We start from the raw sequence: 12592 nt of genomic DNA, 5'->3' as shown, positions 1-12592 counted from the left end.
TATTGCATAAATACCTGCCGCAGGGCTTTAACATTTTTCTCCACAGCACGGTGACTTTAAAATGAAAGCCTTAGCAAGCACGTAGAGCCCTGGCACTACGGATTCTGTAGCCAGGAGACATGTTTTAAGTTCTACCTTCAGCCTCTTACTATGGCAGCTTCCAGGTGGTATAATGAATGGTGACTATACAATGCATTTTCAGCCCTATCCTGGCATAACATGCTGTGATACATGCTTGCCAGACACCCATTTTTAGTCTACAGTCAAATATTGTATTATTGGCAGTGCCAACGTACACTTCCTCCTCTCCTCCGAAAAGTGATATATTGATTTTAAAGTGAATTGTACAGCTTTTGAAAACAAAAACAGTGCTAGTACAGGATCTAACCATATTTTTATTTATTTATTTTTTATATTTATAGAGCGCACTGCAGCCCTCGGGCATTGAGGCGCTATGAAGGACATGTAAGGCGACATGATTCAGGGTTACAAGAATGCGGCACACGCTGGAGACCAAGTAATAATACTGGGTCACACAACCGCTCTCATATGGGGCCCAAGATGGGCACGTATTTATATCTGATTCACGACAATATGTTCAAGTATCCATAATATACCATACTTCTTAGAGAAAGGAAGATGAGTCTTTCTGATTCATATCAAAAATGATTTATCCATAATAGTTCAAACAAAAAGCTATCACTAATGATCCTTAGTGAGGAAGCAGTTGCCACAATCCACATGTATTAGACTAAAAAAGCCAATGCATTTCGGAAATTATTTCCTTCATCAGGGCGAGTCTCATTGGTGTGGTCAGTGGTGAAAAACAGAACGTCCTGCGTTCATGCCCACTCAGCAGTGGGTTGTAAATGACAATATGCACAAAGGCATGGAGAAAATCCACTCGTGCTTACAAGGAAACCAATCTTGTAATACACAGAGAGAAACGATCCTCCACTGTGCAGCTGCAGGGCAGTGACTCAGACTGTGCGGCCCCACAAAAATACTTGGTGCAGAATGATAAAATACATAGTGAACAGTTACATTCGGCATTACATGGAGGCATACAGTGAGTGCATCCGCTTATGGCTATTCAGACATCTGTTTAGACAAAGAGCCTAGTCTTGATGGCTTTCCTGAAGGCAGCGTGAGAGTCAATCTGCCGCAATTCTGGTGGGAGAGCGTTCCAGTGGGTGGCTGCCATGTTGGGGAAGCTTGAGCCGCCCGCGCGCACTGTGTGTGTGATGGGTGAAATTATTCTGTTGGCGTAGGCCGTTCTTGATGGTCTGGAAGTGGTGTGGGGGATGATTCTGTGGGCTAGGTAGGGTGGCGCCAGCCCATGGAGGCCTTTGTGCGTCAGGGCCAGTGTTTTGAACACAATCCTCTCCTTGACGGGGAGCCAGTGAACATTCCTCCTGATTTCCGAGATGTGGTCGTGTCTTGAGGTGCCTGTGGCGGCTCTCAAAGCATTGTTTTGAGCTAATTGGAGCTTAGCCAGGTTTTTGCGGGAGGTCCCTACAAAGAGTGCATTGCAGTAGTCGATCCTGGAGCCGATAATCGCCCTGGCAATAGTGAGACAGTTTTCTTGGGAGAGGAAGGGTCTAGCTGCGTTAAGCAGTTTGGAGTGGTATGCTGATGCAGAAGCGACGGCATTGACCTGCCTGTTCATGGATAGGTCACGTTCAATGTACACTCCCAGAGTCTTAATGACTTTGGAGACTGCAATGGGGATGTTGTCGATAATGAAGGATGAGTATTGCTCGCCCAGTTTTCCTAGGGTGCCTGAAGATCCAATTAGTAGAAGTTCTGTCTTCTCACTATTGAGACAGAGCCAGTTCTCTGCCATCCAGGATTGGATAGTAGAGTATATGGTATTGATTGTGTTAAGGTCACACTGGTAGTCACCTGAGAGGGGGGATTAATACCCGAGTATCATCCGCATAGTTGGTGTAAGAGATGCATAGGACGTCCAGAATTAGGAAGAGTGGCCTAGTGAAGAGGTTGAATAGAGTGGGGGCAATACAGGATCCCTGTGGTACGCTGCATTTGATGTGACTAGGGTCGGCACATGAGGAGTCAGAAAAAACCTTCATGACTCTGTCCTTTAGAAAGGAGGTTATCCAGGTACAGGTGCTTGGAGAGAAATTAGCTGCGGTGGAGAGGTAGTGACATAGGGTCTGATGATCCACCAGATCGAAGACAGCAGAGAGGTCCAATAGGAGAAGGAGTGCGGGTTTGCCTACGTCTCTGAGATCGTCCATTTGGTTTTTTAGATCAAGCAAGGCAGTTTCCGTGCCATGTCTCGGACGGAAGCCGGATTGGCGTAGACCGAGGAGGTGGTTGTTCTCGATGAATTCTTGCACTTGCAGATAGGCTGCTTTGTCCAGAATTCTTAGTAGGAACGGCACAGTGGTAATAGGCCTATAGTTCCCAGGGACTAGCGGGTCGAGTGATTTTTTTTTCAGGATCGGGCGGACCCATGCTTCTTTGAGTGACATAAGGACGCGGCCTGTCTGGAAGGAGGAGTTGATAAAGGTGGTAATGACTGGGGTGAGGACAGAAGCGCAGTCTTTGATGACCTGAGCAGGGCAGGCGTCGCCTTTACAGTTGAGGCTTTGATGGAGTTGAGGAGAGCACAGACCTCAGATTCAGTCAGTTCCCTGAAGTTAAACACAGGAGTGGGGTTCTCAGGAATAGTTGGAGGCACCGTGTCGCGAGGTTTGGGAAGGAGGTCCGAGAGTGCTTTTTGGTGGTTTAGGATTTTAGTATGCAATGTTTCAAGTTTGTCCAGGAGGGCTGTTTGAATCTTGTTGCACCATGCTGTGTCTTTTAGAATGGTGGATGGGGGGGCGGGTGCGGGGGGGGGGGGAGCAGGAGATTCAAGCTCCCTAAAGATGGAGAAGATTTCTCTCGTTACTGATTTGGCGTTGGCAATTCTGGTGTTAAAAGCCATGCCATGGTTACAAATACGACTAAAAGCATGCACACAAGAAGTCAATTGTTGCACAGAGGCAAGAAAGATCGGAGGGGTCCTTATTTGGCACACACTAAGGAACAAAGAAGAAAAGTTGGTGATCACAAGGTCTTGATCCGAAGAAGCCTGGCTCACAATTCTTCATCTCCTCCTGCATAAGTTCTGTACAACCTACAGCCGGAGCAAGCACAGATCATACCAGATCGACCACCCACATTTATTTATTGAAGATTGGTTAAAAAATATTGAGATGGCTGTTTAAGCGCAAGACAGGATCTGTTTAGGTTTTCAATGATTTGCTTCCTGGGGTGCAAATTGACTAGACAGGATTGCTGCAAAAAATGTATTTATTCACTGTTTTTGTGAAGTGCTTCAATCTGTGTTTTGGCCTCATTTGAGCGCTAATGCAGAGGAGATCAAAAATGATGCCAGTGACTGCTTGTTGGGCCCAGAGAAGCGTGGATAGAAAAAGGAACATGGGTTACAGGCAATAACAAGATTTATCCAGGGCATGACTTTCAGGGTCAGGGAATCAATGCTGCTGCATGGTTGAGAATACTGAACCCCATTTGTGCGGAACACCGAAGCAGAAATATCAGAATTGCTGCTAGGGGTCCCAAAACCTGAAATAGTGTTTAGCTGTTTTTCTTTCTCGTGGTGGTTGTCCTAGCCAGCTCGGCCGCATTAATGTATGGCAGCCAACGTGGACACAGGAGCCCCACTGCTGATCTGTTGGTGGCATTGAGGAATGCACGTTTGTATGGAGCAAGAATAATGCATGAGCCATCGGTATGTTGCCTCATCAGTTATGCTAGTTGGTTTTGGAATCAGATATCCCATTTCTCCCCACTTGTGTAGTCCAGGCTGTTTGCCTGGCAGTGCTTGGGAGTTGTTGGACAAATGATAGGTTAGAGGGACGATGTGTCTTTGAAAGACCAGGGAACAGGGAAGTACTTAAGTTCCTTTAAAGGGCAGCCAAGTTAGCAGGAACCACTTTTGAGTCAGTAGATAAGCAAATTGCCTATTAGGGGTCATACACCAATAGCCACGTACTGTGATATTCATCTTGGCTGGAGTGTAATTTTGCAGATTGATATTTTTAGTCCAGCTGGAATATGTCCCTTTAAACTTTGCAGACTGTGGGCACAGTTATGCTACTTTTGAAGGAGTTATGGGAAATCCTTATATTAGTATGTGGTGTTAATGTCATTTTGGCAAACGATGTGCAGTAGTTGAAGAAAACAGGAGATTGTGCTACTTTAATGGTTTCCACTATTCATTTGATTGATGGAACCTCCCAACAGTATCAAACCTGATTATTCTCCTCCCTACTGGGGTATTTTCAGTAGCTGAACTTTGTTGTGCTGAAGATCTGAGAACTTGCTTCAAATCCACCTAGTCCTTCCATGGGGATCATGCTTGGATTAGTCTCGGGAGAATAGCTCAGGGGCAACGCGCTTGCCTTGGAAGCAAGATGACACAGCAACACTGGTTGGGTCCGCGCCTAGAAACCTCTGGGTATTAAGCACATTATAAATAACCAATTACAAAAAATGCTCGCCATTGTGTTTTTGTGCCCTACACAGTTCTAAAGCAATGAAAGATTCTTAGGAACATTTTATCATGGGGGTACACTAGGGTACTGTTGGTTCTAGAGTATAATCGGGTACTGTTTGGTCTTATACTATTGGCTCTCAACAGTTGCCAAACATTCACAGTTCTTTGTGCCATTTTTAATCTTCATTTTCTCTATGACGTTTTCTACTTGCTCTGCCTCAAAATGGGCATTCACAGTATTGAAAGTCACTAATGGTAATAACTTTAATTCTATATTACATCAAGGTAAGTGTGCTCACCAATGCTCGCAACATCCAATTCAAAGCTGCGTTCCCATCATCCAAAAGCTTACAAAAATCAGGTTGTTTCTTTCCCACTTATTTCTCTGTAATATGTAAGCAAGACGATTATGGCGTCTGCAGTTCATGGTGTGCGCGCCATATGCATATCACAATGCTTATGAACACGGGATCCTTTTCTTTTCACAGCATCCATCATTTTGCTTCCTAGTGGGAGTAGTGTTAGGATCGGTGCCTGGCAGCAAAATAAATTGCACATCTATTCAATACTTCCCCCAATAAAATGCAGGCTCTGAATCGAGATCAGTGCTTCCTTTTCTGGCTCCTAACACTGCATCGCCAGAAAACAAGAGTTGTAAAATCATTTAGGTGCTAGAAGCCACAGGGACATCCTGAATGTGGACTACCATAAACAATACACAAATACTACACGTACAACACATTGCTTGGCATCATTTTACATGGAATAATGAACTGAACAGCTTTATGAATGGGACAAACAAATATGAATACAGTTGACAGGATTCCCCCCGTAGCAGTTTTCATAGCCACCAAAAAAAAACCTAATGTAAAGCACTTTTTCATAGTCGCTACTAATCCAAACAATGATGATGTTTGTCTACAGTGAAGGATGCGCAGGAAATTTAAGCTGTGAATTTCCATCAGACAGACAAAAGCATGCACAGACCTGGATCAACCAATCAATTCTCTCCTAGTCATTTAAAGGTCTTACCTGTGCCACATTTAACGTCGTAGAGACCTTTTCTTGTTTGGCCTCAACAGTGCGGAAGCTGAACGCTCTTTCCAGCACAGACTGATCAATGCCCGTTAACTCACAAATTTCCTTCAGTTCTGTTGATGGTAGAGAGGGAGAACCAGTGTTGATGGACATTGCAACTTGTCAAAGAGTGAAAAATTACACACACACGAAAATGACAATTAATCCAGACGCAAGCCAATAAGGATGGAACATTTCAAAGTAGGCTATGTGTATAAAACTGTCAAATAAGACAGCAGGCTCATTTAATAAGCAGAGAACTGCTAACAATATCAGCTTTTCTGATCGATTGCTGAAGAAACCTGAAAGACGCGGCAAGGGTATGTCAAATAGGCTAAGAGGGGCTGATGTAAGAAGGGGCAAAAAGCAAAGGTAATAAGAAACTGGAACTTCCCAGTTCGATTTTAACGCCTTTTCAGTCTTTACCACTGAGGAAAGCGAACTGTCTGAAGTTGTATACCCACTGAAGTAGGTTCACTTCTTCTTGGTTCATGACAAACCCACACTAAGCACCATCGTTACCTGCCGTACCTATCCACATATTTATTGTAGGTGTTATTTATACAGTGGCATACATTTAGCTATTACCATTGGTCATGGTAAATGGTTTAGCGACTCTGTACAGTTGAAATAGGCAGTGTTCTGGGAAACGCCATATCAGGTTTCAAACTATCCGTTTTGTTTAACAGTTTCAAGCAGAAAACCTATGTTGCCTTCCGGCAAACAGCCATCTGATCCTGCCCATCTATTGTTTGCCTTGAAAGCAACTCTGCCCTAAAGAACCACACTTTGATTATGCAGTCTAAAATGGGTACCATTCCAAAGAACATGGGTCTGCAGACTTCAGTTCTTTTTGGACTACAACTCCATCAGGTGCCAGCCAACATGGTTACGCACGAGATCGTGGGAACCAAATAAACAAGGCTTGGAGAGCCTGCCGATTCTACCCCTCAGAAAACACTCATGTTTTCAGTGGAAGAACTTTAAAACGAGTACAGATCTTTGGACATCAATATCAAGTACTAAGGACTGGAGCATCTGTAGTTGCCATCACCCAGGATCATGAAATGTAATCCCTTTTCAAATGCAGAACATTTACAATGACTCATTTTGACTAGTTTTCTAATCTCGAAGCTTATCCATAGAGGTCATTAGTACACATTGTAGTTAAATAGCTGCACAAATTAGTGTCTAACGTATGTCGTTTGAATAAGTTGAAGAAAGACATCTTAATTGCTTGCAAAATCCTACATCATCGTCTTTATTTTCATTTTGATTTAAATAAAACTGAAGATTTTCACACTGTCTCGCATCAATTTATCAGCTGCACCAACATGGTTTGCAAATTTAACAGTATGATACAATTATGAGGTAGGAGAAAAATAAGGAAATGCTATCAAGATCAGACTCACAACAATCCTCATCAGGTAATCTTTGGAAGCCAGTTTCTCCAGTGGTCAACAAGGAAAACCAGCTGCTTTTGCTCAATATTGATCTAGTCCGATTGCTTCTTTTTAGCTGGGCATTTGCGTAGGTGTGTCGAGGCGTAGGTAGGTAGGAGTGTGCTTTGTGATTCGTCATTTTTCCCCACTGGGGATCCACCACTTTGGGACTAGGGAGGTAAGGCTGCTACGCTAAACACCCCTAGGAGACAGAGCAAGCAGGATACCACTCGCAGTGACTCCCCCTTTGGAAAGGAGGAATCCGCCAAAAGTGTTTTCATTGGCTCTCCCCTCATGTGAACAGTCATGCATAGTTGGCTATATGGGGATAGAGCAATATGATTGTACCTACAGTTCTTTAGAAAGGGGCAGAGTGGTTTCTGTCCCCTTTATCGGACCCTCATATCAAGCAAAACAGTCAAGGGAACAGTCCATCTCGTTTCCGCTTGAGCTTTAAATTCGACACCAGAAAACCAGGTGGGATCAGGACTAATTCTATCACTGTAGTAAAGAAATTGTGGGCCAAATCCCGAATTTTTTGTTACTGGGGGAACAATTCTCAAAATGGGACGAGAAAACGTGTGAAAAACAAGGGTGCCTTCGGAGGCACTGAGAATTGATTACCCCTCACTACTTCGACTCTAGCAAAAAGGATTGAACAGTTATGGTCACAACTAATAAAGCAGACAACTAGATATTTTACAAACAAGACAATGCATGATGTTCATGAACTAAGAGCTGTACAAATAGCCCAACACAACAGGTAGAAAAAATATTATTTTAATTATATAAATATATTATCAAAAAGGCTAAAAGATACATTTATCCATCAAACAGTGTAGAAAAAATGGCACAAATGCAGGATAAATCTCGCCATTGTACCAAAGGAAAAAAGAGAGAAAAGGCAAAGAAAAAGAAGGGGGGAGGAAACGGTAAATCAATACATCCTAAATTCCTAAAATTAATTACAGACAACGCCTACACTCAGACATTGTTTGAGATGGAACAAGTTACTTACCTGTAACTGTTGTTCTCCAGCATGGGTCTGGCATGGATTCACATGCTCATGAATATTCCCCGTCAGGCTGGGAATCCTCGGTAAAGAAAAATCAGTATCAGTTTCGTTTCTGATCTGTCTTTCATAGTAGTAACCAATCACTGATCTCTGCGTCATACTGACCACAGCCAATGACTGCCATCTCCCTAAGTCCCGCCTCTGGCAGCCATCTTCAGATTTGGTAGCACGTGAAGCGGCCGTATGACCAAGTGAAGAGCCGCAGAGGGGTAGGCGGGAGGGTTCGCATGTGAATCCATGCCAGACCCATGCTGGAGAACAACAGTTACAGGTAAGTAACTTGTTCCTTCTCCAGCATGGGGTCTGGCATGGATTCACATGCTCATGAATAAAAGAATACATAGCAGTACACACATGCACAACCACGGGAGGTGGCAAAGGCTCAACATTAAGCATTACATCAAAACTCAACATTAAGCAATTCTTACCTCCTCACCAGGCTCACCTTAGGCGAACAGGTTGCGCAGCACTGCTTGGCCGACCCTGGACTCCTCCCTGGAATCCCGATCGACGCAGTAGAATTTCGTGAAGGTGTGCGTCGACATCCACGTAGCAGCCCTGCAGATGTCCAGCAAGGGTACACCAGATAGGAACGCCGTGGTAGCTGCGATCGCTCTGGTGGAATGGGCTCTCCGACGGCCAGGCAGCGGTCGGTTTGCCAACCGATGGCAGTACATGATACAGCTGGAGAGCCATCTGGAAATGGAAGCCTTCGAGAGAGCCTTCCCCTGATTGACAGGTCCAAAGTTCACATAAAGTTGTGACGTCTTCCGAAAACACTTTGTGCGGTCCACGTAGAACTTCAGCGCTCTAGCCACATCCAGCGAGTGCAAAGTCCTTTCAGCCGGCGACGAAGGCGACGGGAAGAAAACAGGCAACAACCAAGGGTTCGTTGAGGTGGAAGTCCGACGGCACCTTGGGCATGAAGGAGGGGTGCGTCCTGAGCACTACGCGCTTGTGTCGTGAAAAGTCAAGTACGGGGGCTTGCAGGAAAGGGCCTGATCTCTCCCACCCGTAGTGCGGAGGTGATGGCCACAAGAAACGCTGTTTTCCACGACAAGAACTTCAACGGAGCCGTGTGCAGAGGCTCGAACGGAGGTCCCATGAGCTTGGTCAGCACCACGTTGAGCTCCCACGCCGGGGCCGGGGCCTTCACCGGCGGGAACGATCTGAACAGTCCCTTCATGAATTCTTTCACCAGACGATGAGACCACAAAGACGACCGTCCCGTGGTTCTGGTGTATCGGGAGATCGCAGCAAGATGAATCTTGATGGAAGCGTGCGCCAGTCCAGCCTTGGCCAGCGTCAGCAGGTACGGCAGTACTTGGGGAGCCGTAATCCGTAGAGGGTTAATCTTCTGTGCGTGGCACCAGACAGAGAACCTCATTTGTGTCTGTAGCATTTAAGAGTTGAGGACGCCCTGGCCTTTGCAAGAACCTCTCTGCAGTCGGCCGGTATGTCGTAACCTCCAAACTCTAACGCTGCAGGAGCCAGGCCTGCAAGTTCAGCGACTTCAGGTCGTGATGGAGGATGGCGCCTCCTTCCCTGGAGAGAAGATCCGCGTCCACTGGCAGTTTGATTGACGGGGACGGTGACAAGTCCAGAAGGTCCGGGAACCATATCTGCCTCGGCCACGAAGGTGCGACGAGGATCATCCTGCACCGTGACCTCTTGAGCTGGTTGATGAGCCGGATCAGCAGCGGCAATGGAGGGAACGCATATAGGAACAGGCCCTCCCAGGGGAACGAGAAAGCATCGCCCATGCTCCTCGGCTGGGGAAACCTGCTGGCGAACCTCCGGCACTTGGAGTTCGTCGTCGTCGCCGTCGCGAACAGATCGATCTGGGGTGTGCCCCACTGTCGGAAGAGGCGGTCCACTAGATCCTGTCATAGTTCCCACTCGTGGCACGAGCGCAGCTCTCTGCTGAGCGAGTCGGCGATGGTGTTTTTTATTCCTGCCAGATGAAACGGCACCAGAAACATCCCTTGGGCGACGGCCCAATGCCACAGATCCTGTGCCTCCTTGGACAGGGCTGGGGATCTGGTACCGCCCTGCTTCCTGATGTAGAACATGGTGGTGGTCTTGTCGGTGAAGATCCTCACCACCTTGCCCTTGAGGGACGGAAGAAAGGACCTGAGGGCCCAAAACACTGCACGGAGTTCCAGGACGTTGGTATGGAGGGACCTCTCCGCCGGCAGCCAAAGACCCCTCGTGTGCAGGTTTTCGGTGTGCGCTCCCCACCCCTCCAGGGAGGCATCCGTGGTCACTGTCTTCTGGTGGCCGGGGGTCTGGAAGTCCATGCCCGCCGTCAGATGCGCGCGGGTGCCCCACCACCGGATCGCTCGTCGGAAACACTCGTCGAGCGTGATCCTCTCCTCGAAGCTGCCCGTCGTCTGGATCCAGCGCGCATCCAGGAACTCCTGCAACGGGTGCATCCGGAGCCTGCACAGGCGGATGAGATAAATGCAAGAAGACATCATTCCGAGGAGGGACTTGATGGACCTCACCCTGGCCGCGTCCGCAACCAGCATCCGCTGCACCTTGCCCAAGATGGCCCTCGTCCTTTCGTCCGACGGAGATGCCAGAAGCGACACTGTGTCGAGCTTCGCTCCCAGAAACAGTGCGTCTTGCGCGGGTACCAGGTGGGACTTGGCGTAGTTTATGGAGAATCCCAGGTCCGTGAGTAGTTGGACGGTCCTTGCCGTGTGCTGCGCGGCGAGCTCCTTCGTCTTTGCTCGGATGAGCCAGTCGTCCAGGTAGGGGTAGACGTGGATGCCCTCTTGGCGCAGCCACCGGTGCGAGGCACTTGGTGAACACCCTGGGTGCCGACCTCAATCCGAAGGGAAGGGCTCTGAACTGGTAGGGACGCCCTTGGACCACGAATCTGAGAAACTTTCGGTGTCCCTTTAGGATGGGGATATGGAAGTAGGCATCCTCCAAATCCAACGACGACAGGAAATCGCCCTCCTCCAGTTGACCCAGGGCGTGTTGGAGGGTGACCATCCGGAACTTCTGTGCCTTGATGAATTTGTTCAGTCTTCGTAGGTCCAGGATGGGACGCCATCCTTCCGTCTTCTTCTACACGAGGAAGTATCTTGAGTAAACTCCGGAGCCCCGAAGCCTCTTGGGACGAGCTCGATGGCGCCCTTCCTGAGCATCGCCTTTACCTCCAAGAGAAGTTGAGGGACGTGCTGTTCCTTCCTGGCCACAGGGGGGACACGCGGGCACCTCTTTAGAAACTCGAGCGCGTGACCCTGAGCCAGGGCGTCCAGCACCCAACGGTCGGTGGAGATGATCTCCCACACGCTGACGAAGCTCGCCAGCCGGCCTCCCACCGGGGTGCTTCGGTGGGGGCCCGACCCCACTGCCGGTTCAGTCCTGCTTCGACGAGGCTTTGCCGCCTTGTCCTTCTTGGCGACGACGGTGGGGTCCGCCCGACTTGCCTCGTCCCCTGTAGGCTTCCTGTGACGACGAACGGGCCGCTTGGCGATAGGTGGAAAATCCACCGCTGGAACCTTTGGAGGCACCCTGTTTGCCTCCGCCGTTCCGAAAGGGCGGCCGTCGTTGCTGGAGAACACCAAGAGCCCGGGCCGTCTCCGTGTCTGCCTTGATAGCTTGTAGGGAATCGTCCACTGTTTTCCCAAACAGGTTGCTCCCGTCGAACGGCATGTCCAAGACTCTGGTCTGCACGTCCTGATGGAAGTCAGTAGCCTTGAGCCATCCACGCCGCCTAAGGCACACGCCGTTGCCCAACTGGCGAAATCCAGACGGGAGATTCTCGTCGTAAACCTCGTCGTCTGTACCCGTCGCGGCCGTGTCAGTCCCCGTATCATCCCCACGAGTCGTGGACGGGGAGGAGGGCTGAGCAGGGCGCGATGGTTGAAAAGGAGGTGGAGGATGAATCCTTCTTCTCTTAAGAGGAGGGCTCCCAGAAGGGCCTGGCTCCGGGTCCCCCATCGGGAGCGGTTCCTCCGTTGGTGGTAACGGCAGTCTCGTCCTTATCTCCGAGCATAAGGACTGTATAGCCAACAAAATGGCCGCCGAGTTGTCTTGCGGCACTGGTTGAGGGGGTTCCGATGGGCGATCAGGAGCCCCGTCGGCACCCTCGACGTTCTCGTCGTCTCCCACGTCGGTGTCCCTCCCGACAGGATGGTCTTCTTCCACACCAGCGCCGTGGCCTAAGACTTCGATCAGCTCCTCCTCAGAGGTTGAGGCCGAATCCACGACGACCTCCTGCCCCCCCTTTTTCTTCTCCGTCGGAGGTTTCACAGGGGTCCTGTCGATGGGCATGAAAGAGGACTCCCTCCGTGGTGGCAGGGAGATTCTGAGCCCCGAGGTCGCCACCACTGGTGTAGCCTCCACAGGCTGAGCCAGGGCCGCCGCGACTGTCTCGATAGAGGCCTTGGCCGGATGGATCAAGGCTTTCACCACCTTAGGTGCGCTCACCGCCTTCTCCTTGGGGGGAGG

General features: G+C 48.8%; 1 protein-coding gene across 4 annotated transcripts in view; it reads right to left on the bottom strand.

Annotated features, from left to right (window-relative positions):
• The window catches only part of MYO1B (myosin IB), a 1142119-nt gene that overhangs the window by 435804 nt on the left and 693723 nt on the right, over window positions 1-12592 (bottom strand). For all 4 annotated transcript variants that reach the window (XM_069615684.1, XM_069615681.1, XM_069615682.1 and 1 more), the window contains exon 11: window positions 5564-5682. In XM_069615684.1, the coding sequence (XP_069471785.1) occupies window positions 5564-5682 (119 nt within the window). The remainder of the gene's footprint in view (window positions 1-5563; window positions 5683-12592) is intronic.

The sequence above is a fragment of the Ambystoma mexicanum genome, chromosome 9, assembly GCF_040938575.1.
Source record: "Ambystoma mexicanum isolate Mex_15411 chromosome 9, UKY_AmexF1_1, whole genome shotgun sequence".
NCBI classification, from domain to species: domain Eukaryota; kingdom Metazoa; phylum Chordata; class Amphibia; order Caudata; family Ambystomatidae; genus Ambystoma; species Ambystoma mexicanum.
This window is presented reverse-complemented; position numbering and strand designations above follow the sequence as displayed.